This window comes from Peromyscus eremicus, chromosome 2 (genome assembly GCF_949786415.1).
Source record: "Peromyscus eremicus chromosome 2, PerEre_H2_v1, whole genome shotgun sequence".
NCBI classification, from domain to species: domain Eukaryota; kingdom Metazoa; phylum Chordata; class Mammalia; order Rodentia; family Cricetidae; genus Peromyscus; species Peromyscus eremicus.
Window position 1 is genome coordinate 157,426,141 of NC_081417.1, and position 27,921 is coordinate 157,454,061.

Genomic DNA, 27,921 nt, shown 5'->3' on the forward strand with positions numbered 1-27,921 from the left:
TAGAAACACTGTATCTGGGATGCTAAAGGTAGGAACAAGCAGAATTTAATTATGGAGAATGTTATTTCAATGAATGGACACAAATTGAGCTATCAATAGGACAGAGTAATTTTACAACACCAGAGGCAGTTAATTATTCTTCATTCCTTCTAAACCTGTCTGAAAACCAATTGTGAATTTAAAAAATAATCATAAGCTGAAGTTAGCAGACATTCACAGACTAGTTTGTTAAGTTCTTCAAGTATTAGTTTTTCCTACTGGTAGACATGACAGACAGGTGACCCCGGTGGAGCTACAGATGAATTCTAAGTTCTGGACCATTTCCTTCTTAGAACGATGACACTTCAGGGGGAGATGCCTCACAACACTAGCTCTCGAGCAGAACAGAGCTCACCTCGATCACACAAAAAGAGTGTTTACAGTCCCTGCTCCCTGCAGTCCCGTTCTTTCTTAGACCTTCTAAACGGTGACTGAGTCACTGGTTCTGTTTTCCTAGATGTCCAATGACAGCCAACAGGTATACCTTCTATCTAAGCACACCCCATGCATCTTCCTCCAGAAAACATGAGCAGAGAACTTTCTGGAAGTGAAGTCCCTAACCACACCCCATCTTTCCAGTGCCCAGGTTTGAGGTGTGGCCATTCCCCTTTGCAGCTGTTCTTACTCAGTTCTTTTCTAGAATGTGACTGTTTCTCAATGTTGAGTTTGGAGGCAGTAAGTGTGGGTGAAGAAAATTCTCTGTACAGACTCAGAAGGCATATAGATAGCAACAATTAATGAGAGAGTCATCAAGTAACCCAAAGCGTAACAAAAATGCCAAACAGAGGAAGCCTTTTTCATGGCTTACAGATTCAGCAGAAAACCTTCATGCACTCAAAATCCTGTTTAAAGTAAAATCTTTATTTCAATTTGGTTTAAGAAAAATTTTCATAATGGGAGATAATATTCAGCAAAAGAACTCCACCACACTGAGAGTTGTTCTTTTATTCTGTCCCTACTTGTCAAGGTGTCTCGGATAGGATGGCATCCCTGTCAGCTGCCAGAGATGGGGACACACATGCTGAAGTAAAGAAGGCTCCCTTAGAGTAGCAGGCGCTATGACAGATTTCTATCACTGTCACCTGTCCTTGTGCTTATTTACTCAGTCCCAAACCCTCACCCAGCTCCACCTAGGCCACGCCTGAGACTTCCTGGCATTCTTCCAGTTGAAGCAATGTTTGCAGCCATGGAGGAAACTCTTTTCATACTTCATTTTCAAGTTAAGACTTCACTTGGGCTGAGTATGGCTCAGTGGTTAAGAGCACCAACTGCTCTTCCAGAGGTCCAGAGGTCCTGAGTTCAATTCCCAGCAACCACATGGTAGCTCACAACCACTTGTAATGAGATCTAGTACCCTCTTCTGGCCTGCAGGGACACATGCAGGCAGAATACTGTATACATAATAAATAAATAAATCTTAAAAAAAAAAAAAAAAACTTCATTTAATCTAAAGCAAAAATTTTACTAGCACAAATCTGGCTGAGACAAAGGGGAATTTTGTTTCTAATTAAAAAAAAATCTTTATTTATTTTGAGACAGTGTCTCACTATTTAGAGCTGGATGGCTTGGAACTCTATACAGACCAGACTTGCTTCAAACTCAGAGATCTGTCTGCCTCTGCCTCCTCAGTGCTGTGCTACCATGCATGGCAATACCAACTTTTTAAATTACGGTTACACTTCATGCTGTGTGTGTGTGTGTGTGTGTGTGTGTGTGTGTGTGTGACACAGAGGAGAGTCACGTGGGACTATTCTCCTGCCAATGACACACCCTGATGAGTTCACTGGGAGAATCTCTATGTAAACAGGTGATATCCACACTAAGATCTAAACTCATTATACTCATTCATCTGCCAAATAACAGTCTGGACCACCTTTTCATGTGTTGTTGGAACACAGTCTAGGAATGGAGTTGTGTGAGGAGAATTCTGAGTATTTGTGAAAAAACTCCAAGAAAATAAGACAAGAGTCTTGTGACCTCAGTTTCCTCAAAACACAGAACTGTCCTTGGAATGTGTTTCTGTGCCCTCCCAGGTGAAGCAGTAGGAGTGAGCTCACTTTAGATTATTCATTACAGCTGGCTGTTGTTATCTGTTTATCGGCCTCTATGGAAAAACATGTTTTTGCCATGTGCAGCTTTGTCCTTGTGATTGTACACTTTTCGAATTCGACTCCTCTTAACCCTCAGAATATAAATTGTCTGATGCTCTCAATAAAGTTGGCTATTGCATGAGACTTAGTCTGCCTCATTTTTAGGCTACATTCTCCCAGGTTCCACTGCCTTTAGAGTGGCAAACAATGTATCATCATTTTCTTCAGTTTTCTTTCCTAAATCAAGTAAAAGAAATAGGAAAACACTTCACTATCAAGAATTTTTTCTAGTCTAAAAGGACCTTTTTTTTCCCATTCCTAATTTTTTTCTATCCCCCAAAAGAAAAATATGTTAAGACATACAGATAAAAAAGAAATGTTTTAAAATACATGAGGTCATATATTGTGGCACACGCCTTTAACCCTGACACCTGGAAAACAGAGGCAAGAGGATCTCTGTGAGTTTAAGGCCAGCCTGGTCTATACAGTGAAACTCTGTTTAAAAAAAAAAAACAACATAAAATAATAAACAAACAAACTAACAGACTAACATTTCTTCTTACAGACTCAACCACCCAAATAGCCAGTTTGGTCTCTGTGTCGTGGGCACAGAACAAAACAAAGAAAATGAGTGGGATCTGCAAAGCTGCAGAACAACAGACCTTTCCATCTTTTGAGAGTGGTGAGGGTATGGAGACGGGGAAGGGAAGGGGGAATGTCAGAGAACAAAGCCTGAAATTTCATATGAAATGTGAAATATTCTATTTTAGGATGTAGAAAAGGACAACTTGAAGAGGCGTTTACAAATCAGTAAATGGAATGAGAAAATAATTTAGAGCACTAGGTCATTTGAGAAGTTACATAGGAAACTGTATACACATCAGTAGAACCTAAGGCACCAGTGGTATTCTTAGGTTGCAAAATAAGGTCTTGCTCTGTTCTAGGTACTGCTTAGGTTTACACAGGGACTAAATCACTGAACAAAACAGCAACCAAAGCAACATAAGACAGAAAGCATCCTGGTAAACTAGAGTCTCTATATGCAAAAGAGCAACACAAAGTACCTAGGAATATCCTTATCAAGAGAGAGCCTGCAAAAACAGAAAAGGCTTTCATTAGTCTGGTGACCAGAGAGAGAGAGAGAGAGAGAGAGAGAGAGAGAGAGAGAGAGAGAGAGAGAGACAGAGACAGAGGGGGGAGGGAGGGAGAACAAATATAGATATAGAAGCATAGAAATTTTTTTTTTTTTAAAAAGGCAAAATATGCTAACAAGCAAACTGAATTCCAGTGCACAAATAATGAACAGAGAACTCTGGGACACAATCTGATAAGGGACCCTTCTCCTGAGACTTCTTTAAGAAAAAGGATGGACATACAAGGGGATATGGTGCTGTGGGATGTATGGCAAATGTGTTGCTGATTAATCAATAAAACACTGATTGACCGTTGGCTAGGCAGGAAGTATAGGCGGGGCAAGGAGGAGAATAAAGCTGGGAAGTGGAAGGCTGAGAGAGACACTGCCAGCTGCCACCATGACAAGCTGCATGTGAAGATCCTGGTAAGCCACGAGCCATGTGGCAAGGGATAGGTTTATGGAAATGAATTAATTTAAACTGTAAGAACAGTTAGCAAGAAGCCTGCCACGGCCATACAGTTTGTAACCAATATAAGTCTCTGTGTTTACTTGGTTGGGTCTGAGAGGCTGTGGGACTGGCAGGTGAGAGAGATTTGGCCTGACTGTTGGCCAGGCAGGAAAACTCTAGCTACAAATGGCGTCCAACGTGGTGGCAAGAGTTTCCACCTAAAAACTGAGAAAAAAAGATTCTAAAACGGAGCTAAAAACAGCTTCCTAATTGTCTCTCTCAAATGAGCGGCAGCTGCTGGTTTGAGCTACTTGTGGGTTCCTGGCCTGCGTGCTCGACCTGCCGTATGGTGGGAATGAGGCCTCTGCAAGTGGCAGATTAAGCTGCATGGTGGATTTAGACTTTGCTAGCACAAAACAAAAAAAAAGAGGTTTCTGGACTACACGCTGCTTAGATAAAAGCATAGACCCACGATAGCTCCCAGAGCTGGTGGTAAACGTAGCCATGTTGGGAAGCTGAGGTGGGCGGAGCCAGCAGCCACAGCTGCTGCAGTTTAAAGTGATAGATTCACAATAAGACAGATTCAGATGTAATAGTTTACAATGTGTGTAAAAATGTACGTAGGCTTAGAAGAGAGAGAAAAAGAAATATATACAGTTGTATAAAGAAATACATAGTTTTTAAAAATAAAGTCTTTAAAGAGACAGTAAAGGTAATATAAAAAATAAGCCACGTAAAAATGGATATTACACAGAGAATCTGGATTGTGTTGTCTTTGGGATTTTTAACTGCAGAAAAACATTTGATTGTAAAAGCTGTTGAGTTATGCCAAAATGTATATTTTAAAGATACCTTGACTTCAAAATTTGGATATAAGGATATGTTGCTTTGGAAAAGAGTCTCTTTTGTTTCCACAGAAAGCCAGAGGCTATGGATTTGTTCCAGATTAAGATATATCAGGTTTGACCAGCCAAGACCCCCTGAAGGTCTCCAATGACACCATGGCCCAGATGATCCAACATCCAGAATGGTTTGAAGGCATCTGGCTCAGACGATACAGCCTCATGGACTATTCCATAATTCTAAAATTTTCTTTGTTTCCCCATAAGATACAGCGCCCCCTTCCAGCAGGAAGTAGTAAGAGAAGCTACGCCCAAATTCCCAAATTATATGTAATTTTACTTTGAGATTTGGCCTGACTGTTGGCCAGGCAGGAAAACTCTATCTACAATATGGAGATCAGATCTATTAATCACCCCCTATGGAAACCTTGTACTGGATATGGTAAGACACTGCTGTTGAGCTAAAAGAAAACCAAGGTAATTGGTTAACACAAGTGTAGGTTTGGAAAGAAAGGGAATCGAGACCTTGTCAATTATTCTTTACTATCATGTGTTAGAAAAGCCCTTAAGACATATATATGGTACTACCAATGTGCAATCTATGCATTCAACTTAAACACTAGCCCTTACATAACTAGAACATAAGCCCTCTTAGTTCAGCTCACTTAGCAACTCACCACACTAACCTATAAACCTGCAATGGTTAAAACTGTGTCAACTTGACAGGCCTAGAATCATTCTCGGAGACAAACCTGTAGGCGTGTGTGTGAGTGTGTGTGTGTGTGTGAGCACTTGTCTAGATCAGTTAACTGAGGTGGGATAAGTCTCCCTAAAGGAGAGCTGTGCCATTCCATGGTTGGGGTTCCAGACTGAATCCACAGAAGAGAGTGAGCTGAGTGTTCATCACTCTGCTTCCTGACTGCAATGCCATGGGCCCAGCTGCCTCAGGCTCCTGCTGCCTCACCATGACAACCACATTCCAGAACTGCAACAAACCCTTCCCTACCTCCTGAAGTTGCTGTTGCCAAGGGTTTTGCCACAGCGACAAGACAAGTAACAAATACAGCTCTCAATCTCCCTAAGAGATAAAAAGGAATATTCCAAACTAGAGAGGTGTCTCATATCCCTAAGGTATGGAACTGGAGTCACAGACAGTTCTGAGCTGCTATGTGGGTCTGAGAACCTATTCTGCGTCCTCTTGAAGAGTAGCCAGTGCTCTTAACTGCTGAGCTATTTCTCCAGCCCCCTCAAATCTCTTTATGCCAGCTGTGTTTATTATTATAATCATTTAAATTTAATTAAACATTAGGCATATCAATCAAATATGAAGGTAAAAAGAAATTTCTGTGAAGACCAATTTAAATGATCTTTTTCTAAAGTGAAAATTCTGAATGATTTAATTTAAGGTGTTAAATTTAGGTGAGATTTTTTTCTTTTAATTTGAGACAGGCTTTCACTATGTGGCCCACAGTGGCTTCTGACTTTAAATCCCTCTTCCTCTCAGCTTCCAGTTCTTGTTTCACCAACTAGAAAATTACATGATACATTATGAGTGTGGTTTTTACAAGAATCAGAATTCCAACAAATGACCCCATAATTAAATAAAAGACTTCAATCTATAGCAGGAGCTTGATAAATGAATGTGTACACACAAAGCTTCAGTTAATACAAAGAATGTTCAGGCTGGTGAGATAGCCAGCATACGAAGCTCAGCAGCCTGCCGCTAAGCATGATGACCCGAGTTCTCTTCCCAGGACTCACATGGTGGAAGGAGAACACTGACTCCAGCAAGTTGTCCTTTGACTTCCATCTGTGCACATCCTCACACATGTACACAAAATAAAATGTAAAAAGCTCAAGATGTCTCTCTTTCATTTAAGTAAGCATTTCTAAACTTCTAGTATACAAAGCTTGCTGCTTCTAACAAACTCAAATTCACTTCATATAGCACCTGACTTGCTGCTGCCTTGGGTCAGAGGACTTTTCAAGGTTATGTCCAGCACAAACACCATCTACTTAGCAGCCACAGGAAATTTAACCATTTTTCAAAGTTCCAATGTTGTTGTGATGAATGGCAGATGAACACTGGCTATAAATGCCTGGCAGGAGAGAAAGTCATGTGGTGTCTGTGCTGATTTCAGAGACATGGTGTTGTTATGGTCTGCCTAGGAAGAGGCAGCGCTACCCTCTCCCCAGACACAACACCTCTTCATACCCACTCCTTTCCACAGGCCCTGCCTACTCTCCTTACATGCAGAAAGGCAAGCACGAGTCTGTTTTTCTTTTCCTATGCAAAACTGTAATATAAGGAAAAATCAACCCTGGCCCAAGCCTTTTCATTCTGTCTCTGCCTCCTGTCTCACCCCTGCCCCATTCCAACACAAACATGAGCAAGTTTTTCCCGGGCAGAAAGCAGCACAGAGAACTAATTCCTTACTGCGAGGGCAGTGTCCTCAGCCCACAGTGGATGTGCATGGCCTCCTGGTTCCCAGCCCTTCCAGCTTCAGGAGGTGGATTCTCTGAGACAACAACCTAACCTTCTTCCTGGCCCAGGTGAGTCAGGCACCCCAGAGACTTAGCTCCAGGCTAACATGGAAAGGTAGGCTATGTGCTTTCTGCACTGCTCGTCACACTTGAATATACAAAAGAAAATTTATGGAGAATTTAGTTTAAAGTTAAAAATAAAACCCATTACTGATAGGAGTCTATGTTGTAAATAATAGCTCATAGTAGCCGGGCGGTGGTGCTATGCCTTTAATCCCAGCACTCAGGGGGCAGAGCCAGGAGGATCTGTGTGAGTTTGATGCCAGCCTGGTCTACAGAGCGAGATCCAGGACAGGCACCAAAACAACACAGAGAAATCCTGTCTTGAAAAAAAAAATAGTTCATATTAAATCATCAACTTTAGGGCTAGGCAGTGGTGGCATAAGCCTTTAATCCCAGCACTCGGGAGGCAAAGTTAGGTAGACCTCCGAGTTAGAGGCCAGCCTGGTTTACAGAGTGAGTTCCAGGACAGCTGGGGCTACACAGAGAAACCCTGTCTCAAAAAAACAAGAGAGAGAGAGAGAGAGAGAGAGAGAGAGAGAGAGAGAGAGAGAGAGAGAGAGAATATGAGAATTTTTAGGCAGCAGGTTGGGCAAGAGAAGAAACAGATTTTTATTTTAAGATTTATTTTTTACTATTTTAAATTATGTGTATGTGCATGTTAGTACAGGTATCCACAGAAGCCAGAGAGGCATTGGATCGCCCTGGAGCTGGAATTATAGACTGTTCTGAGTCATGTGATATGGGTGCTGGGAACCAAACTTGGGTCCTCTGCAAGAGCAGTAAGCCCTTTTAACCAATATAGTCATCTTTCAAGCTCTGGAAACAGAGTTTCTTTTTGCTTTTAATTTAATGAATTAATTAATTAGAGACAAAGTCTCTCTATGTAGTCCTGGCTGTTCTAGAGCTTGCTATATAGACCAGACTGGCCTTGAACTCATAGAGATCCTCTAGTCTCTGACTCCCAGGACTGGGATTAAAGGTGTTCACCACCATGCCTATTGTCTAAAACAGAATTTTTGAAGAAGGGAATTCCTCTCTTCATTGGCACTGAAGTCATAAACAGGAAGTCTAATGGGAGTCCATCAACAAGCACCAGGCTGACACTTCTGTGTCCCATGGTTATCCTACCTGCTGGAGTTGTGGGAAGACTTCAGGGACTTAGCAGAGATGATGTTTAGGGAAAGGATAGCATCAACAGCAGCTTCATCTACCTCAGGTTTATTCCTAATCCGACCTAAAAGAAAGGATAAAGAAACCAGAAGATGAGCATACTAAAAACAATACATAATTCTGTTAAATCAAAAGGTCTGGTGGCACAGTCCTATAATCTTAGCTACATAGCAGAAGGATCACAAGTTTAAGGCCAGCCTGGGCAACTTAGTGACATCCTGTCTTTAAAAAAAAGATATAAGGAGCTAGTTTAGTGGCAGAACATGTGCAAGACCCTAAATTCAATCTTAGGTACCATATCTCAGTGGAGAATATTTGCCTAGATGCTCTCTCTCCCTCTCTCTCACATACACACACATTCTTTCTTTTTTTGTTTTTCTGAACAGGTTTCTCTGTGTAGTCCTGGCTATCCTGGAACTCTCTCTGTTTACCTGCCTCCCAAGTGCTGGCATTAAAGGCCTGTGCCACCACTGCCCGACCACACACACTTTTCAATCTCTGTAATTAGGTGCTTAGAGATCATTTGAATAAGTCTAGGATCCTACATGATTTCCCAAGGTTGTCTCATTTTGTTTTACTATGCCAGGATGGAGGCCAGAGCTTTGCATATCTTAGGTAAGGACTCTATCACCGAACCATGGCACTGATTTATCTAATTATTTTACATCCAACTAACTACACATTCAGAATGAGCAGAGATTTCTTCATGATCTTCTCATAACCTCTAGCTCAGATCCATACTCATAGTTAATAGTAGGATGGCATACTAATGGGAACTGGGAAAAGGTGTTTCTTTCTTTTTTTTTTTCTTTTCTATTTGCAGTAGAAGGGATTAAACTGAGGACTTTGCATCTACTAGGCAATCACTCTACTCCTAAGCCACAACACCAGCACTCAAAAGAGCTTGAAACTCAAGGCCTTTATTTTCTCTACTCTGTGTTCTCCACATTTCTTTTTTTTTTTTTTTTTTTTTTTGGTTTTTCGAGACAGGGTTTCTCTGTGTAGCTTTGCGCCTTTCCTGGAACTCGCTTTGGAGACCAGGCTGGCCTCGAACTCACAGAGATCCGCCTGGCTCTGCCTCCCGAGTGCTGGGATTAAAGGCGTACGCCACCACCACCGCCTGGCTGTTCTCCACATTTCTATACCTCTCCTGCACTCTGTACAGAATGATGACATTTCTTAAAAGTCAGGCTGTCCTCGGCTAACGGAACATACTTACCTACCACCAGTTCACGAACGTCTTTCCAGTGGAGCTCACTGCCCTTCTCGTGGATAATAGTCACTGTGATCCGTCGCTGGATGCCCTAGGAAATGGAACAAGATTACAATTTAGAAGACTGTGTTAGAAACTGAACAAGGCAGTTGCTGATCTGGTTTTAAGAGATGCCTTATAGGGCACAGTGTTTCACACCTGTAATCACAGCATGAAGGTTGAGGCAAGAGGAATTCATGCATCCTGGGAGAGAGACAGAGAAAGAAAGAGTGGCAGAGGTGGAGGTGGGACAGGCATACAGACAGACACACACAAGAGGTGGGAGGAAACAGAGACAGACCAACAGACTGATTGATTGAGACCCTGTGATATGCTCTAGGGCAGTGGTTCTCAACCTGTGGGTCTCAACCCTTTTGTGGGTTGCATATGAGGTATCCTGAATATCACATATTTACGTTATGATTTACAGCAGTAGCAAAATTATAGTTATGAAGTAGCAACAAAATAATTTTATGGTTCTGGGTCACCCAACATGAGGTACTGTATTAAAGAGTCCCAGCATTAGGAAGGTTGAGAACCACTGCTCTAGGGTAAGAACTCCAATACAACATGGATGGAAATCTGGACAAGTCATTTTGAGCAATGGCTGATTTTTTTTTTTTTTTTTTTTTGAGACAAGGTTATTCTGTGTAGCCCTGGCTGTTCTAGAACTCACTTTGCAAACCAGGCTGGCCTTGAACTCAGAGATCTGCCTGCTTCTGCCTCCCAAGTGCCAGGATTAAAGGCTTGAACTACCACCATGCCCAACCTGGTTAAATTTTTTTAAAAGATGAGATCTTGTTATTTAGCTCAAAGTGGATAGGAACTTACTAAGAAGCCAAGGCTGTCCTTGAATTCATAATACCTCCTAAATGCTGGTATTACAAAAGTGTAGTAGCATACTAGGCTTTGAATGTAATTTAACCGAGTGAGTAGGATCTATTTAAAAAGTGCATTTTTAGTCCTTTCAAACTTTGATCATCTACCCCCATGAAGAACTTCTGGCTGGGCTGGGTGGCACATGCCTGTAATCCTAGGACTGGGAAGGTTGAGGTAGGAGGATCTCTAAGTTCAAAGACCTGGTATGGAATAATCTTTTTGTACACTGTGACAATGTGTCACTCAGATTGGTTTAATAAAAAGCTGAATGGCTGATAGCTAGGCAGGATTTTAGGCAGAGAGGACGCTGGGAAGAAGGGCGGAGAGGCAGATATTCCAGGAGATTCAGAGGAAGCAGCATGGGCAGTACACAGTAAAGGTAACTGAGCCATGTAAAAGAACACAGATGAAAAGAAATGGGTTAATTTAAATTATAAAGATAGTTAAAAACAAGCCTAAGCTATCTGCCCAGCTTTTATAATTAATATTAAGTCTCTGTGTAATTATTGGCGAGCTAGCAATCCCAACAAAAAAACTGCCTATAACCTGGACTACACAGTAAGATTCTGTTACAAAAAAAAAAAAAAAAACAGTGTTAAGGACATAGCTCAATAATAGAGTACACACCTAGTATGCAAAGGGCTCTATGTTTGGCCTGTACAGCCAAAACCAAAACAAGAAAAGAAGAAAAACAAAAATTCCTCATTGCTAGGTTATGGTGGCTCAAGCCTGCTAACTTAAACAAATGAGAGGCTGGGCAAGAGACTCCCCTGTGAGTTGGAGGCCTGCCTGGATGACACAGTAAAGAAACAAATTAATAAAACCAAACAAAGACTACTGGCAGAGAAACACAAAGCTTCTAAACATTATGAAATGTATATAAAATTGTACAAGACCAACACAAATGGTAGTAGTTGAACTTAAATGTTTTTCATACATAGATACAATGTATTTTGACCACAGCCATCCACCACCACCTCCCTCCAACTCTTCCTAATGCTCCTACCTTGTTACCTTCTCTGCTTCACATCCTCCTTCTTTGCTATGAACATCCACAGTCCAACTAGCCCTGAACACATGAGCACAGGTGTGGGGCTGTCCACTGGGGCCTGGGCAACCTATCTATATCCACATCCCTAAAGGAGACTGACTCCCTCCAACACCATCAACTAATGGTGACGCTTTCAAAGATGAGGCCCTGGAGGATCCCCCTCCAAACCCTTTTTGAAAAATAACTATTCTAGAATATTTTTATAATACAAAGAATATATTCAAAAATAAAAACCGCCGGGTGGTGGTGGCGCACGCCTTTAATCCCAGCACTCGGGAGGCAGAGGCAGGCGGATCTTTGTGAGTTCGAGGCCAGCCTGGTCTACAGAGCGAGATCCAGGAAAGGCACAAAGCTACACAGAGAAACCCTGTCTCGGGAAAAAAAAAAAATAAGTAAAAACCAAAAATGGTGTGATGGCTACTTTGGTTGTCAACCTGACTATGTCTGAAGTAACTAAAACCCAAATATGGCTGGGCACACCTATGAGGGATTTTGGCTTAATTAAGAATTTGAAGTGGGATGATCCACTTCTAATCTGGATCTTTGAGATGGGAACATACACCTTTAATCCAGATCTTTTGAAGTAGGAAGACCACATCTAATCTGGACCAAACACTCTGCAGGAAACCTCTATAAGGAAATGGAAGAAGGAAACCCTGCTCTTTGTCTGCTTGCCCTCGCCTCGCTAGCAACTCCATTCCTTCACTGACATTTGAACCTACTACTTCTTTGGGATTCTAGCATAGATTGAAGAGCAGCTGAGACATCCAGCCTTGTGGATTGACCAACTACTGGATTCTTGGACTTTCTGTTCACAGACTGCCATTATTGGACTAGCTGGACTACAGCCTGTAAGTCATTCTAAAAAAAATTCCCTTTATATAAACTTTATCAGTTCTGTTACTCTACAGAACCCTAATACAAATAGAAATAGTATTTAAAGTTTTGTATTCAAATCCCACCCATTTCCTACCCTGCTAAAAACAAGGGACAGGACAAAGCAAAAATGTTCTCCCACTTTACTCCCTCCAAATAGAGATGAAAAGTTGAGAAATTTGTTGTTCTCTCTCAGACTTCAGTACCTGGTGCAGCAAAAATGTCCCCTGGCAGGGTAAGCCTGCTGTATGGTCAACCACGGCTGGAATATACCTGTAGGAATAAAAACACAAAAGACAGAAGTCAAGGCTACTTCATCTGCCAAGTCGTCCTGGGTGCTGTAGCCCTGGGCTCTGTGTTCTTCTACACTCTGATCCCACGCAGGCACTTAATCACAGAACCACCTGCATCTGTCACCCTTCTCATGGATCTGTTTCTCAGCATCTCTGCCTGACTGCAGTGCTAAAAGAACAGTGGTTTTATTTGGTTCCATCTCTGTCCCTTGCATAATAATTCAGTAAATAATGCATAACTATTATAGAACCGAGTGGAAATAAGAAGTAGATAATTTCCAATTCTAAATATTTTAAGCTCCAGAAAGCAATTAATTCAGTAGAAACCATCACTGTGTCTATGTCTTCATAGTGCAAGCTATGACAACATTACAGATCTGTTTATGGAAAGTCACATTCATCAGTTACAGAGCTATATTTAACACAGGGCCATATGCACAGCAGACATTTACTAATGGTTCATGGTGCTGATCATTGCTGATGGTGGTTTGCTGCATTACACACAGAGAAACACTACATGACAGTTGCTCCCAAATGTGTGTTAATGGGTGCAGCTACTTGCCTCTTTCAGGAGTAGGCTCTCTTTATGTTCTTCCTAAGTCATTTTAGAAACAATCATAAACGCTAATTGTATTGATTATTTACTCTAACACAGCTCATAAAGACAAGGAAGCTTATGTTCCTGTTCATTTAGGAGAGTGGCTCTTTTCTAGGGAATATCTTTGGTCAGCACAGCTAGACAGAGGTGCTACTAGCCTCTCAGGTACAGGACAAGGTACTGTGAAATATCCTACAATGCCACAGTGGAAGATAAAGTGGTCTCATACAGGGGCAAGATTGAATTTTTTCTTTTTTGGTTTTTCCAGACAGAGCCTCCCCATGTAGCCTTGGCTATCCTGGACCTCACTATATAACCAGGCTGGCCTTGAACTCACAGAGATCTGATTAAAGGCATGTGCCATCACACATGGCTAAGGTTGAAAATTTTAATCCAGGGAAATATCCAAAGGCTCCTACTGCCCTCACTGAGATTAGCACTCTAATTTTACATTACATTTATTTACTTATTCACACGTGTGTGTGTGTGTGTGTGTGTGTGTGTGTGTGTGTGTGTGTTATGACTGACCATGGCACATGTGTGGAGATAGAAGGATAACTCACAGTAACTGGTTCTCACCTTCTGCCATGTATGTTCTAGGGATCAAACTCAGAATGTCAGGCTTGGCAGCAAGTGCCCATACCTGCTGAGCCATCTCACTAGTCCCCAGTCATCTCCATCTGAACCTGAAGCATATCTGTACAATCTGTTCCACTGACCTTCATAGAACCATGTCTTCCCTCATAGCCAAGTGCATTTGGTCACCATCATATTGCTGTTGCCAACAAAAGTGTCAACAATTCCCCTGGATGGCCTCTGGCAAACATCTCATTCAGAGAGAAACAGCAAGGTACCCAAATTCAATCCAAAAGATGAATTCGACAAGATAATTGCATGAGCCAAACCTGCTCAAAACTCTCTTAATTCTGAAACAGTATTCGAAAAATTGGACTTACTCTCCTGTAGGCTCCAGTTCACTGATCTCAAACCAAACCAGAAGGTCATACTTGCTCATGCTCTGCCCAAGGCTGGTTTTGTTCATGGTGTTTAACTTGGTGGCTGGAACTTTAAAAAAAAGTTTTTTATAACATGTCAAAATCTGCTCCAAGTTCACTCAGCAAAAGCATAGGCATCTTTTTTTAAAAAATTATTTTTATTTTATGTATATTGGTGTTTTGCCTGCATATATGTCTGTATGAAGGCACTGGGTCCCCTGCAACAGGAGTTACAGACCAGTTATGAACTTCCATGTGACAGACAGTTGCGAGCTGCCATGTGGGTGCTGGGAATTGAACTTGGGTCCTCTTGAAGAGCAGCAGTGCTCTTAACCGCTGAGCCATCTCTCCAGCCCCAGCATACACATCTTTAATATCAGTCTTTAGGAGCACAGACTTCAATGTGAAAGTTCCAGAGAACGTTAACCACTAAGTGTATCAGTGCCTCCAATCCAGAGCATAAGGAAAGCAAGCACTAAGGCCCTCCTTCTCAAGACACTGTTCTACAACCAAGAAAACAGGTTTTTATATAAAGTAAATGTGCTTTACAAATCATTCAAAACCTTAGCTTTCGAGAGTTTCCTATCTGGGAGCATGGTGCCACATCACAACTCTACTGAGGAGACAATGCTTGGGAAGCACCAGAGGAGAACCTGGCATGTCACAAGGGCTGTCACACCCCAGATAATCAAATCATACTATCTGTGGGTGGGATGCAGTTCTGCCTTCCAAGGCTTGAAACTCTCCAGATGATTCTAACATGTGGAAGGATCTGAGAACCACTGGTTTGACTTGGAAATACAGGAATCTGTACATAATCATCTGTACACATTTTCTTCAGATGTATGTTCCACAGGTCTTTTTTTTTTTTTTTTTTGGTTTTTCGAGACAGGGTTTCTCTGTGTAGCTTTGCGCCTTTCCTGGAACTCACTTGGTAGCCCAGGCTGGCCTCGAACTCACAGAGATCCGCCTGGCTCTGACTCCCGAGTGCTGGGATTAAAGGCGTGCGCCATCACCGCCCGGCTTTTTTTTTTTTAAATAAAGATTTATTTATTTAGTATGTATACAGTGTTCTGCCTGCATGTATGCCAGAAGCGGTCACCAGATCTCATTATAGATGGTTGTGAGCCACCATGTGGTTGCCGGGAATTGAACTCAGGACCTTTGGAAGAGTAGTCAGGGCTCTTAACCTCTGAACCATCTCTCCAGCCCATTTTTTTTTTAAATAATTTATTTGTTTTTATGTACATTGGTGTTCTGCCTGCATGTATGTCTGTGTGAGGGTGTCAGATCCCCTGGAACAGGCATTACAGACCGTTGTCAGCTGCCATGTGGGTGCTAGGACTTGAACCCAGGTCCTCTGGAAGAACAGCCAGTACTCCCAATCACTGAGCCATCTCTCCAGGCCCAGTCTTAACAGTACTAATGCATGTGGCTTTGGTGGAGCTTCTTACTCTCTGTGAGTCTCTTCTCAATCTATAAATGTGGATCATAATATTTAGTCTGCTACTTTGAAAAAATATTTTGAAGACCTATTGGCATAATGTATATGAAGGGGCTTTATCAACCATGGAGCATTTCTCCAATGAACAGCCCATCAGCCATAGTCACCCAGCTGTGCTTCACATGTGCTGCAGCTGCTAATAAGGAAACTAGGAGCCAGGTGGTGGTGGTGGTGGTGGCGGTGGCGGTGGCGGTGGCGGTGGCAGTGGCGGCAGCACATGTCTTTAATCCCAGCACTTGGGAGGCAGAGATAGGTGAATCTCTGAGTTTGAGGCCAACCTGGTCTACAGAGTGAGTTCCAGGACAGCCAAGACCTCAAAAAGAAACTCTGTCTTGAAAAGACAAAAAAAAAAAAAAAAAAAGACAAAGGAAAACTGGTTACTGTTCTGGTAGTCATCTAAGTAAGCAAACACTAAAGAGAAGAGGAGAGGGAAGGGAAGGAGCAGAGAGGAGGGGAGGGGAGGGGAGAGGAGAGAAGAGAGAGGAAGGAGGGGAGGAGATGAGAAGAGGGGAGAAGAGAGAGCAGAGACGGGTGGGGAGGGGAGAGGAAGAGGAGGAGAGAGGGGAGGGGAGGGGAAGAGAAGGGAGGGGAGAAGAGGACAGAGGAAAGAGGGGTGGGGAAGGGAGGGGAGGGAAGGGGGGAGAGAGGGGAGGGAAAAAGGAAGGGGAGAGGAGGGGAGGGGAGGGGCAGAGAGGAGAGGAGAGGGGTAGGTGCTTGAAAGTAGTTCAGTGGTAAAATGCTTGTCTTAACAGGCACAAGGCCCAGGGTTTGATCCTAACACTACAAACAAACAAAAACCAACTACTAGTGTAAAAATCAAAATGAAAAATACTATTGCAAAAATATAAACAAAGAAGTATCAGGAGGGGTGGAGATGTAGCTGAGCAGGGAGAACGCTTGCCTAGTATAGACGAAGCTTGGAGTTCAATCTCTAGCACCCCATAAACTGGGTATGATGGCACATACATGTACAGGCACTCTGAAGATGAGACAGGAGGGCCAGAGTTCAAGATCATTCTCAGCTATAGAGCAAGTTCAAGGTCAGTCTGGGTTAGAGACCTTGTCTCGGCGAAGAAAAAAAAAAAAAAGAAGAGAAAAAAAATCAACACACCTCATTCTCAAAAGAGATGGAGGTATAAAGGTGTCATTTCCCCTGCCCCCCAAAAAACCCAAAACAAAAAACAAAAACAAAAAAAAAAAAAAAAAAAAAAAACCGCTCCCTACAGTCTCCCTGCAGGAACTGTGATGTGATCTTGACAATACACAGAGCTCTACAGTAACGTAGGGGAACAAACAGAAATGTTAGTGTTTCACATATGGCAAATCAGGTTTTAGGAAAAATGCCTAAGTTGGTTCTACATCTAAGGCAGAACTAGTTTAGCTACTAACCATATCGCTTGGGTACCCTTTCATTCTGGAGGTTGGGAACTGGCAGAGAGAGAAGAGGTGGCCATGAGTCAGCCTCACTGTGGAAGGTGGCCACAGCAGAGGAAACTAGCACAGTGGCGTGCTCAGAAACCGTGTCCAACATATGCACAGTCACATAGCCAGACATGAGAAAGCGTATCAGTTCAATCTTTCTTTCATGGTCTGAAGGCCAATGGGGTGTGGAATAAAGGGAGGAGAATGAGACGGGGAGAGTGGGAATTTGATAAGTGGGTGGAAAGGAAAAAGAACAAAAATAAAGAAAAGTGAAAACAAGACAAATGAAGAGAAACAAATTCTAGTGTTCTACTGAATAACAGGATATCTACTATTATCAATGTTAAAATGCTACAAGAAAGAATTTTGAATATACCTACTACAAACAAATGAGAAATGCTTATGATATGGATATACTAATTATACTGATATATACATGTGTTCTTCAAAGTACATAGTTATAAAATGCATCATGTTATAAATATGCATAATGATGTGTTAATCAAAAACAAAAGTTCCAACAAAAAAATATATATATTTTTAGATTTATTTATTTATTATGTATACAGTGTTCTGCCTGCATGCCAGAAGAGGGCACCGGATCTCATTATAGATGGTTATGAGCCACCATGTGGTTGCTGGGAATTGAACTTAGGACCTCTAGTAGAGCAGCCAGTGCTCTTAACCTCTGAGCCATCTCTCCAGCCCGCAGAATAAATTTAATATACAGAGAAATGTTCAGTGGCCAACAGAACTAATTACATACAAAGCACAGAGATTTAAGAAGGAGGAGGAGGTTATCAAGTCTGAATGAAAAGGTCAGAGAGACAGAGACCAATTGTTTCTGACTTCCCATCTCAGATCAGGAACCAAGCATTCGTGTTCCTGTTAGAAATATACAAGAGGAACAGGAACACCTAAGGACACAGAGAAGGAACTGCAGTGTGATTCTTGTCTGGAAACCATTCAGAGCAGATACACATACATTAGAGAGAGTTCAGCTGCTGCTCACCTGGTTTGGAGAGTGGCATGGGTGGTGGGAAGAATCTCCGAGAAGGCTGAGGTGGACTGCAAAGAGAGAAGAAAAACATTCATTAGGACTAATGTAGTTACGTGTTGACATTGGTGACATGCTTAAATCTTTTTTGTTTTTTGTTTTTTTTGAGACAGGGTTTCTCTATGTAGCCCTGGCTGTCCTGGAACTAGCTCTGTAGACCAGGATGACCTCGAACTTACAGAGATTCTCTTGCCTCTGCCTCTCTAGGGCTGGGATTAAAGGCAAGCACCATCACCATCTGGCTTTTTTTTTTTTTTTAAATGCTTAAATCTTTTTAAGAAAACAGAAACATGCTAGGGCAGTGTGTTTCCTCATTAGTTGTGATGACTCCACTCTGAGTCTCCATTTCATAAAGTAAAGGTGTCAGAAATAACTACATGCATGTTCTAGCTCTACTGCACCAACTTTCTACCCTATTAAGAATTTCTTCTGATGGGCAATGGTAGTGCACGCCTTTAATCCCAGCACTAGGGAGGTAGAGCCAGGTGGATCTCTGTGAATTCGAGGCCAGGCTGGTCTACAGAGCAAGATCCAGGACAGGCACCAAAACTACACAGAGAAACTCTGTCTTGAAACCCCCCCCCCCCACACACACACACAAAAAGAGATTTTTTCTTCTGATGGGTGGTGGTTGCGAATGCCTTTAATCTCAGCACTCAGGAGGCAGAGACAGGCTCTGTGAGTCTGAGGCCAGCCTGGTCTACAAAGTGTTCCAGGGCAGCCAGGGCTATACAGAGAAACTGAGTCTCAAAAAAGCCAAAAAAAAAAAAAAATCTTCTTACAACAAAAAGAAGGCCTTCAAAGTCATCTGGACAAAACTCAACTTGCTGTATCTCAAGTTAGTGATTAGGATAGCTAATGACATCTCAAGAGTAAAAACAGGGTAATGTATGAATCTATTATTCAGCATCCCTGAAAAGATTTCTCCTCCAGGAACTGAGGAACTAAAAACCAAAAGAGCAACAACAATCCCAGTCTTGGCTCATCTGACTCAAACCTGTTAAGATCTTGTCCTTGCAGATGGAGTGGGTGCTGCTGGTAATGCCCAAAGACCTCAAATACGATGGGCTTAGTTCTGATGTAGTCCACAAATGACTCAGTGACCTCCACTGCAATCTAGTAACAAAAAAGTCACGTGAGGCTGGGGTAGGATTAGGACAAGAAAGCACACGTTTTTTCTCCCAGCAGACCTTCAGCATTGTTAAGCATCCTGTATATGCTGGGTGCTTCACTACACAGGCCACCTACACCACAAGTCAGGTTTCCCTCTGATTTTCTTCTTCATGTGACTTTACCAAGTGTAGCATTCTAGACCCTCCACAGTGGCGCAGAACTGACCTCACTCTGTTGCTACTCATTATTTCAAGACTTGCCTGTTGCTCTCTCTACCCGCCTTTTCTCTGTTGTACCTCAGAAGAGGCCCAGGTCACAACTCTGCTGGGAAGGCCTTCCCTCCAAAGCCCAGGTGAATTAGTAGAAGGGATAAGAAAACCCTGTGTTGACTATGGACTATGAGCAAGGTACAACGCCAAGTTTGACACACCCTTTCTTCTTTTTCCACCTCTTGTTTATGCTAGCTACATCCTTCAGAAAACCTACCTTCTCTCTTCATCCCATATGGAAAACACTCCCATTTGAATTTAATGAATCCCATTTTCATGTCCCCATACTCTGACTATATTTCCTCTTAATTCTAAGCTCCTTGGGGACATCTGTGGTTTCATGAGTCAGTGGTTTGTTAAACACATATTTTCTTTTTAGTTATAGATATGTATGTATATCTATGTCTGTGTTTGGAATATGTGCATGTTGAATATGTGAACAAGTGCCCTCAGAGGCCAGAAGTGGGCTTTGGATCCCTTGGAGCTGGAGTCATATGTAGTTGTGGGCTGGGAACCTAACTCAAGTATTCTACAAGAACGGTACACACTCAACTTCTGAGCCACCTCTCTAGCCCATATTTCATGCTTTATTTTTATTTTTTTCTCTTTTTCTTTTCCTCTCTCACTTCATATATTTAAATTTTTTTTGTTTGTGCTAGAGTTCCAATCCAGGACCTTGTATATGTGAGTAAGCACTCTACCAGCTGGGCTACAACCACAACCCAGGCCCTCTCTCACTTTATAGAGCAGACGTGATTAACAAGAAAAAGAAAGGTAGTTTCATGAAGGCAGTGAAGATTCTGGATGTTACAGCCAGGCTTCTTTGTGTTTAAATTCCATCTCTACCTCTTCCCAGCTATGTAAGCTGGTGAGTGGCAGGAGCTGCTTGGTGCCTCAGCTCCTTCAGCTACAGGACAGGGTTGTGACAGTCATGGTGTGGAAGTGAGGGCTCAATGGTACAGAAAGCGGGACCGGGCTGATACAAACTGAATTCTTAATGAACATCAGTGTTATGATGAAGATGACTGCTTTTATGCTTCATTAACTTATCTGTGTGTGCATGGTGCTTGTGCTATGGCATGCATGCAGGAGTCAGAAGACAACTGTGGGAGCCAGTGCTCTCCCCCCACCATGTGGGTCCTAGGGATGGACTCCAGCCATCAAGCTGGTCAGTAAGTGCTTATATCCACTGAGCCATCTCACCACTCCCCTCAGGATGACTTTTGAATGGAGTTTGAATAAAATACACAAATTGGGAAGCCTACTTTCTTGCTGCATGTATGAAGACAGTTGTATGGAACATCAATAGATAAATCACAGCTACCAGGGAAACACTCTAAATCTTAACTTAGTTACAGAAGGTATATAATATCTTCAACATTACTTGTAAGCAACACTGTAAGTATCCTAGAGTTTACAGGGTACTATGTTAACTTATCAAAACTGATATTAAACATGCTTATTTTTTCTAGGGTAGAAATATGGGCGGGCTGGGGGGAAGGTGAGGGGGGGAGGGGGGAGAACAAGGGAATCTGTGGCTGATATGTAGAACTGAATTGTATTGCAAAATAAAAATTAAAAAAAAAACAAACAAAACAAAACAAAACAAAACAAAAAACTCATATTCAAACAGATGGAAGATTTCATTGGGAGACTAGACTGCACACACTTACTGGGTCCCTGTAATTCAGTAAGAGACTAGCTGCTCCTCCCCTGAAGACTGTCTCACTGCCCTGGCCACCATCTCTACTGTTCATTCTCTCTGCAAAGTTCCCTCATCTAACACAACAGACAGCTCACACCTCACATGATCATTCTTCCTTAGCCAATAAAGTCAGGGTACATAAACCTGAGGGGTGTGGCAAAACATTCAGGTTACTCACATTCTGTACATGATAAAAGCCCAGGGGACTTCCTCTTCCATTGTTTTTGAGGGGTTCAGTGGAGAATGCTTCATCATGACGATGCAAAAAGCTTAATAAGAAGAGACAGATGAATACTGCATCAGAATTCATCAGATCTGGTTTGGTTTTGTTTTGAGACAGAGTCTCACTATGAAGCCCAAGCTGTCCACAAATTCCCAGCGATCTGTCTGCTCCTGCCTCCAGGTGCTAGGATACGAGGTGTGTGCTGCTATGACTAGCAGAATCTGTTTTAAGAGCCCACTTTGGACTCTATAGTTAGAAGCACACTAACAAAGCACTTTCTTTTGTTTTTACTGCATTGAATGATGATTATTTCTTTCCATGTCAGCATTTCCCATATCATATAGACAGCATTTTGGATTCAAAAATGGCTGAAAAATTAAGTGACCCTGATTAGACAAATGGACATATATACAAGCATGGCTTACAGAGAGTAAAGAAATCAACTCAACAAATTTGTAGCAGGATGTGGTAGTGCATGACTGTAATCTGAGCGCTCAGGAAGGAGAGTTGGGAGAACTGCAGAGTTCAAGGCCAGAGAGGTCTACAAAGCAGTTCCAGGCTAGCCAGGGACACACAGAGAATCCTTGTCTTAAAGCAAGCAAACCTATCCCTCCCCCAATCCCAAAAAACAAACAAAAAAATCTACCCAGGCAGTGGTGGCATACACCTTTAATCTCAGCACTCGAGAGACAGAGACAGGTGGATCTCTTGAGTTTGAGGCCATTCTGGTCTATAGGGCGAGATCCAGGACAGGCTCTAAAACTACACAGAGAAACCCTGTCTCGAAAAACAAAGAAACCCAAACCCAAAACCAAAAACCTACCTTTGCAAACCAAAAAACCAAATGAACAAACCTACCCTTCACACCCATAAAAACAATAAAAAAAACTACCCCCCAAACCCAAATGAATAAACCTACCTCCAAAATCCAAAACAAATGAACAAACTACCCCCCAAAACCCAAAAAACAAATGAACAAACCAACCTCCCCAAACCCAAATGAATAAACTTACCCCCAATCCTCCCAAACAAACCTACCTCACAAAACCCAAAATAAAAAAAAGCCCCCAAAACAAAAAACCTAGCACCCACCCATCCCTAAAAATCTGAACAAACCTACTTCCTCACACCCAATAAAACAAAAGAACAAATCTGATCTACCAAGCAAATCTACCCCAACCCCCCCAAAACCAATCAAACCAATCAACCAAATGTAAAGTCTTGTTCTTTTGTAGAAGTTTTTCATTTGTTTTACTGAAAATGAAATCATATTACATAGAGAAAACTTGGCAAATTTGAGCTTCTGCAAAAAAAAACCAGTAAAACCGCGTGTGGGAGACTGGCCTAGTAGTCTCCCGACAGACAAGAGATGCTCAAAAGTCATCTGTTCCGGAAGTCTCCTCTGACACACACCTGATGGTTTTGTGTTCCCATAGCAGTAGGACCTACTGCTCCTCAAAGCCAAGAGTTCACTGTTTACAACGATGTATTTATGTGCCTGTTTCTCCAACAGGTGGCTCAACACAGAGATTATACTCTAAAATGTCAAATGGGGAAAAGAATATATTTAAAAATTTTTGCTTTTTTGTTTTTCATGATAGCGTTTCTCTGTGTAGCCCTGATTGTCCTGGAACTCATTCTGTAGACCAGGCTGGCCTCGAACTCACAGAAATCTGCCTGCCTCTGCCTCCTAAGGGATTAAAGGCATGCGCCACCTCCGCCCAGCTAAGAATTTTTTTTTTAGATTTAAGTGTATGTGTGTTTTGCTTGCATGTATGCATATGTACCACATGTGTGCCTGGTGCCTGTGGAGGTCAGAAGAGGTGGTCAGACTCCCTAAAACTGGAGTTAAAGATGGCTGTTAAGCACTTTGTGGGTGTTCACATCTGGACCTGGGTCTTCTGTAAGAACAACAGTACTCTTCACCACTGAGCCATCTCTCCAGTCCCCAAAGTGTGTGTGTGTGTGGGGGGGGATTTTGAATAGCGGGGGAAAATCTCTGTAGTATGATCTTCTTGATTTTCACAATAGTCTACCATGTCTGAGGATGACAGTACCTCTGCCAATGCTCCAAATTACTAATGATCCATACTGCTGACACTGCAGCTTCCTGTGATTATGCATATCTTTTGAAGTCTTGAAAAATACACACATTTAAAAATTTTCGTTTTATTTCATGTGTATGTATGTGCATTGGTGTTCCGTATTCATGTACGTTTGTGCCCGCAGAGGCCTGGAGAGGGCATCAGAGTCCCTGGAACTAGAGTTACAACCATGTACCCCTACCTAAGTGCCTGGGAATTGGACCCAGGTCCTTTGGAAGAGCAGCTAGTGCTCTTAATTGCTGAGCCATTTCCCCAGTCCCTTAGGGAGTATCTCTGTTTTCTTCTTTTCATTATGCCTGTCCCTTTCCTCCTCTTCTGTTCCACCACCCCCACTCCAGTTTTGTTTCTCCTGGCCATACACTATACCTGCCCAAGGCACCCATGAGCACTAGTGGGTCTGATCCACCGTCTCAGTGACACTGACAACCTTGCTCTTTAGTGCTCCAAGGCATCCCTACACACATCTTCTCCACACACCTTTTCTCACTTCATATAATGGGTGTTTTTCTTTACATTATGTAAATTTCCTTTTTCTAAAGTATTAAGTATATGAAACTGTTGGCTAGACAATTTGTTTAACTCTTGTTTCTTAAGGAGACATTTTGTCGTGAAAAGCACTAAAAGCTACAGGTTCACTGGGATCAGATACTATGTTCCTGGAGTAAGGGGACATCACAGAGTCCTCTAGCAGTATATGCTGCACACTCCATGGGGAATCCTGAGTCATTCCAGGATAGGGTTTTGATTCTTATTCTCATCTTGAGTGAAGAAAGTGTTCTTTCAGAGACTTGTTACATCTTTTCTCTCTCCACAGCCTTAATCATTCACATATGTAAAACACTCTACAGCAAGAAGGATTCTCTGCAGGTAACATCTTGCTAGATGGGCACAACAAAGGGGCAGTGTGGCTTCTTTGAATGAGAAATGCCCCCACAGGTTCAAGTCCTTTAATACTTGGTCCCCAGTTGCTATCTGTTTGGGAGGTTATGGGGCCTTGAGGAAGAGTCTTGTTGAGGAAGTACATCATTGTGGGCAGATGTTGAGGGTTTGCAGCCCCGCCCCACGTCCTGCTCTTTCTTTCTGCAACCCCTGTGTGAAGGAAAATGTGACAGGCCAGCTTCTTGCTCATGTTGCCATGCCTTTTTCTCTGCCATGATGAACTCCATCCCTCTGAAACTGTAGTCTAAGTTAAACCTTTTTCTTCTCTAAGCTGCTTTTTGTCAGGGTGTTCTACTACAGCTACAGAACAGTAACGAATACAGGTGGCTTACTTGAACTGACAAAAGATGTCTGCATACTCTGGAAGGATCCCACTGGCCTGGAGCACAGTGACTCGGAAAGTGAAGGCGCTGCCCAGTTTCAGGTGGTTGCCAATCTCTTCGGAAAATCCCTCCATCACCATCTTCCCATCCAGCAACGTGCCCGACTTCAGATCTAAAGAGTTAAATGACACACATATGGCTCAAGTAATATGAAGAGGAGGGCACTGGGCATTCTTCCTGTTTCTAGTTCTCCAAAGCAATTAGGTTGCTTGACTGTGGTAGTCAATGTTTTCCCCTTGAGAATCTCCTCAGTAACAGTGTCTGCCTACGCACCCAAGTCATTCATTCGATTGACTTCTTCTGGAGGAGTGATAACTTCAGAACTCTGGCCCTGTCCCTCCACAATCCTCAGCTCCTCCAAAGACAGACCAGAACGAGTCATTGCAACTGAAGAAAAGTCACTCTGAAAGGAAGGCAAGGCTAGGTAAATGACATATTCTTCCATTTCTTGATTTATTTTTATTTGTATAACAACAATTTTTTTATTTGTACAACAAATAATTATTTGTACAAAATAATAAGTAAGTGGACTAAGAGTTGTCTGAGAAAAGGTAGTATGTTAATGCATTTTCATCTCTGTAACTGTTACACATGTCCCATATTTTACTGAGTAACTGTGGGGTAACCAGCATCTTAGAATTGCTAACATTCTAGGCAAAGGAATTGGGGGCCAGCATTGGACATTTTCCTCATAAATCCATTACTTCCTTTTCTTTTCTTAAGGTGTTCCTTCTTTCCCAAACACTTCTTACCTGATTGAAGTACTCGTTATCAAAAGATATTTTAGCTGTTCCTGACTGTCGAATTCCAGAGCCATAATCAGGAGCTTCTTCATCCGCTAAATAGAAAGAAAGCCAGCAAAGACTGAATGAAAGTGCATGTGTGGGAGGACAGCTCTTAGTGCATTATAAAGTAAGGACCTTAGTATAAAAATGAATGGCACTGAAAAAAATTTACAGCTGCTGCTTCCAGTTATTTTTGTAGATTAACTACCTTCCTCTGCTCAAATGAGAATAGTTAAAAAGAACTGGTTTCAATCTTCAGTTTGTTTATAATACCACACCTAGAAATTCTGGCTCCTAAACATCTTGGCAAGACTATATTCAATAATAGGCAACAAAGATTGAAACATTATACTAACTCGTGGAAGAGACTTCTACAAACTTGGTGTGGTGACTATGCGACGGTTTTCTAAGGGGTAAAGGCTGAAAGGTCATTGTACGGAGCCCAGCTCTTAGGAGTTAAGATAGAAAATACAGAAAATAGCCATAGTCTTACACGTATTACATTTAGCAGTGAAATAAATGCCTTCTGTTTTGTGACAGGGTCTCAGACATGAGTCCAGGTTGGCCTCAAACTCACTCAGTAGCTAAGGCTGACTTTCAACTCCTGATCTTCCTGCTTCCACCTCCTAAATTCTGAGATTACAGGTATGTACCACTATGCTCAGCTGGGGGGGAAAAAAAAGGTTTACTAGAAATACTCTGAGAGAAAACTAGGCAAGAACAATCTAAAATCCTTTGTTACTCTGACACAGGTAAGATAGAGTGGTTCAAACCATCAACTAGGTGTGGTGAGGCCAGCACTCAGCAGATCAAGGCAGGAGGATTTTGAGTTCAGGATAACCTAGACCACACAGTGAAACCTTAAACTAAAAACAATTAAAAATACAAAAGTAAAATGTTCAACACTTGACCCAAGCACTGTGGTGTATTGTATGTTTATAATCCCAACACTTAGGAGGCTGAGGTAGGAAGATTTGAGTTTATGGGCAGCCTAAGCTATACAGAAAAAAACACTATCTCAAACAAAAAGAGTTTAGGACTTTTTATTTTTATTTTTTTGGAGAGAGGACTCTTACTATGTATCCCTGGTTGTATGTAGACCAGGCTGGCCTTGAACTCACAGAAATCTGTTTGCCTCATGAATGCTGGAATCAAAGGTGTGTGCAAACATGCCTGGGTTGTTTGTTTTTTTTTTTTATTTTTAAACAAAACAAAACAACGTCTTACTATGTAGCTCAGGCTGGCTTCAAAGTACACAATCCACCATCCTTGTCTAAACTGCCCATCACTTTTACAAAGTCAGTCTAAGAGTTATTCATGTTACATACCATTTTTCCCAAAACAGGCAATATCCCAGATTAAAGTGAAATTTAATTATGATACTAGAGGTGGTGGGGATCTAGGTAAAACTAGTAGAAAGGAAGCTAATGGAGACCTTCCCCATTTGAACAAACATACTACCATTTATGTATGTGACTAAAGTGTCACCCACATGGAACTAGCGTGCCTTTTCTATGATTTCTTTCTTTTTTTAATAAAATTATTTTATGTGCATTGGTGTTTTGCCTGAAAGTAAGTTGTGTGAGGGTGTGAGATCCCCTGAAAATGGAATTACAGACAGATGTGAGTTGTCATGTGGTGCTCCTCTGGATGAACAGCCAGTCCTGCCACTGAGGCATCTCTCCAGCCCTGTCCTGCTTTTTCTATAGGAAAGAATCCACAGCTCTCATTTACAAAGAGGTCACTCACCTGCAATGGCCTGCACAGCCACACGCAGGAATCCCCGCACTTCCCCCTTCTCACTGACGACGGCCACCCTGTGAATCAGGGGCACAGGATACAGCAGGTTGCTCAAGTACACAAATGCCCTGTAGACAGAAACCCAGAGACAAACATCAGAACATCTGAGGAAGGAAAGGTTGGGGCTTTCCACCAACTGAGAATATTTCCCCAGACTGAAGCTGGCTTCTGGGCCTTTTAAGATGGCCTCTGAATTACGACCTCTTAAATTGCCTCCAGTTGCTTTTTCACAAAATCAGTACATTAGCAAGTGTGAAGACCAACTTACACCAAATTGTTCTCTTTTAAAAAATTATACCATAGGTACAAGAGTAACAATTGGAAGTAGATGTTCAAGTCCTGTGATTTCTGCAGAGGAGTGGAGCATACTGAAGATCTTAACCTTCAGGGGTAAGGATGTA

General features: G+C 42.1%; 1 protein-coding gene across 5 annotated transcripts in view; it reads right to left on the reverse strand.

The window, feature by feature from the left end:
• Kif1b (kinesin family member 1B) overlaps positions 1-27,921 on the reverse strand; it is a 138,420-nt gene that overhangs the window by 12,649 nt on the left and 97,850 nt on the right. For all 5 annotated transcript variants that reach the window (XM_059255389.1, XM_059255390.1, XM_059255391.1 and 2 more), the window contains 11 exons: positions 27,470-27,588; positions 25,688-25,773; positions 25,209-25,338; positions 24,885-25,047; positions 21,464-21,554; positions 19,196-19,314; positions 18,154-18,209; positions 14,177-14,285; positions 12,536-12,602; positions 9,491-9,575; positions 8,230-8,335 (listed from right to left, as the gene is read on the reverse strand). In XM_059255389.1, coding sequence (XP_059111372.1) covers positions 8,230-8,335; positions 9,491-9,575; positions 12,536-12,602; positions 14,177-14,285; positions 18,154-18,209; positions 19,196-19,314; positions 21,464-21,554; positions 24,885-25,047; positions 25,209-25,338; positions 25,688-25,773; positions 27,470-27,588 — 1,131 coding nt within the window. The remainder of the gene's footprint in view (positions 1-8,229; positions 8,336-9,490; positions 9,576-12,535; positions 12,603-14,176; positions 14,286-18,153; positions 18,210-19,195; positions 19,315-21,463; positions 21,555-24,884; positions 25,048-25,208; positions 25,339-25,687; positions 25,774-27,469; positions 27,589-27,921) is intronic.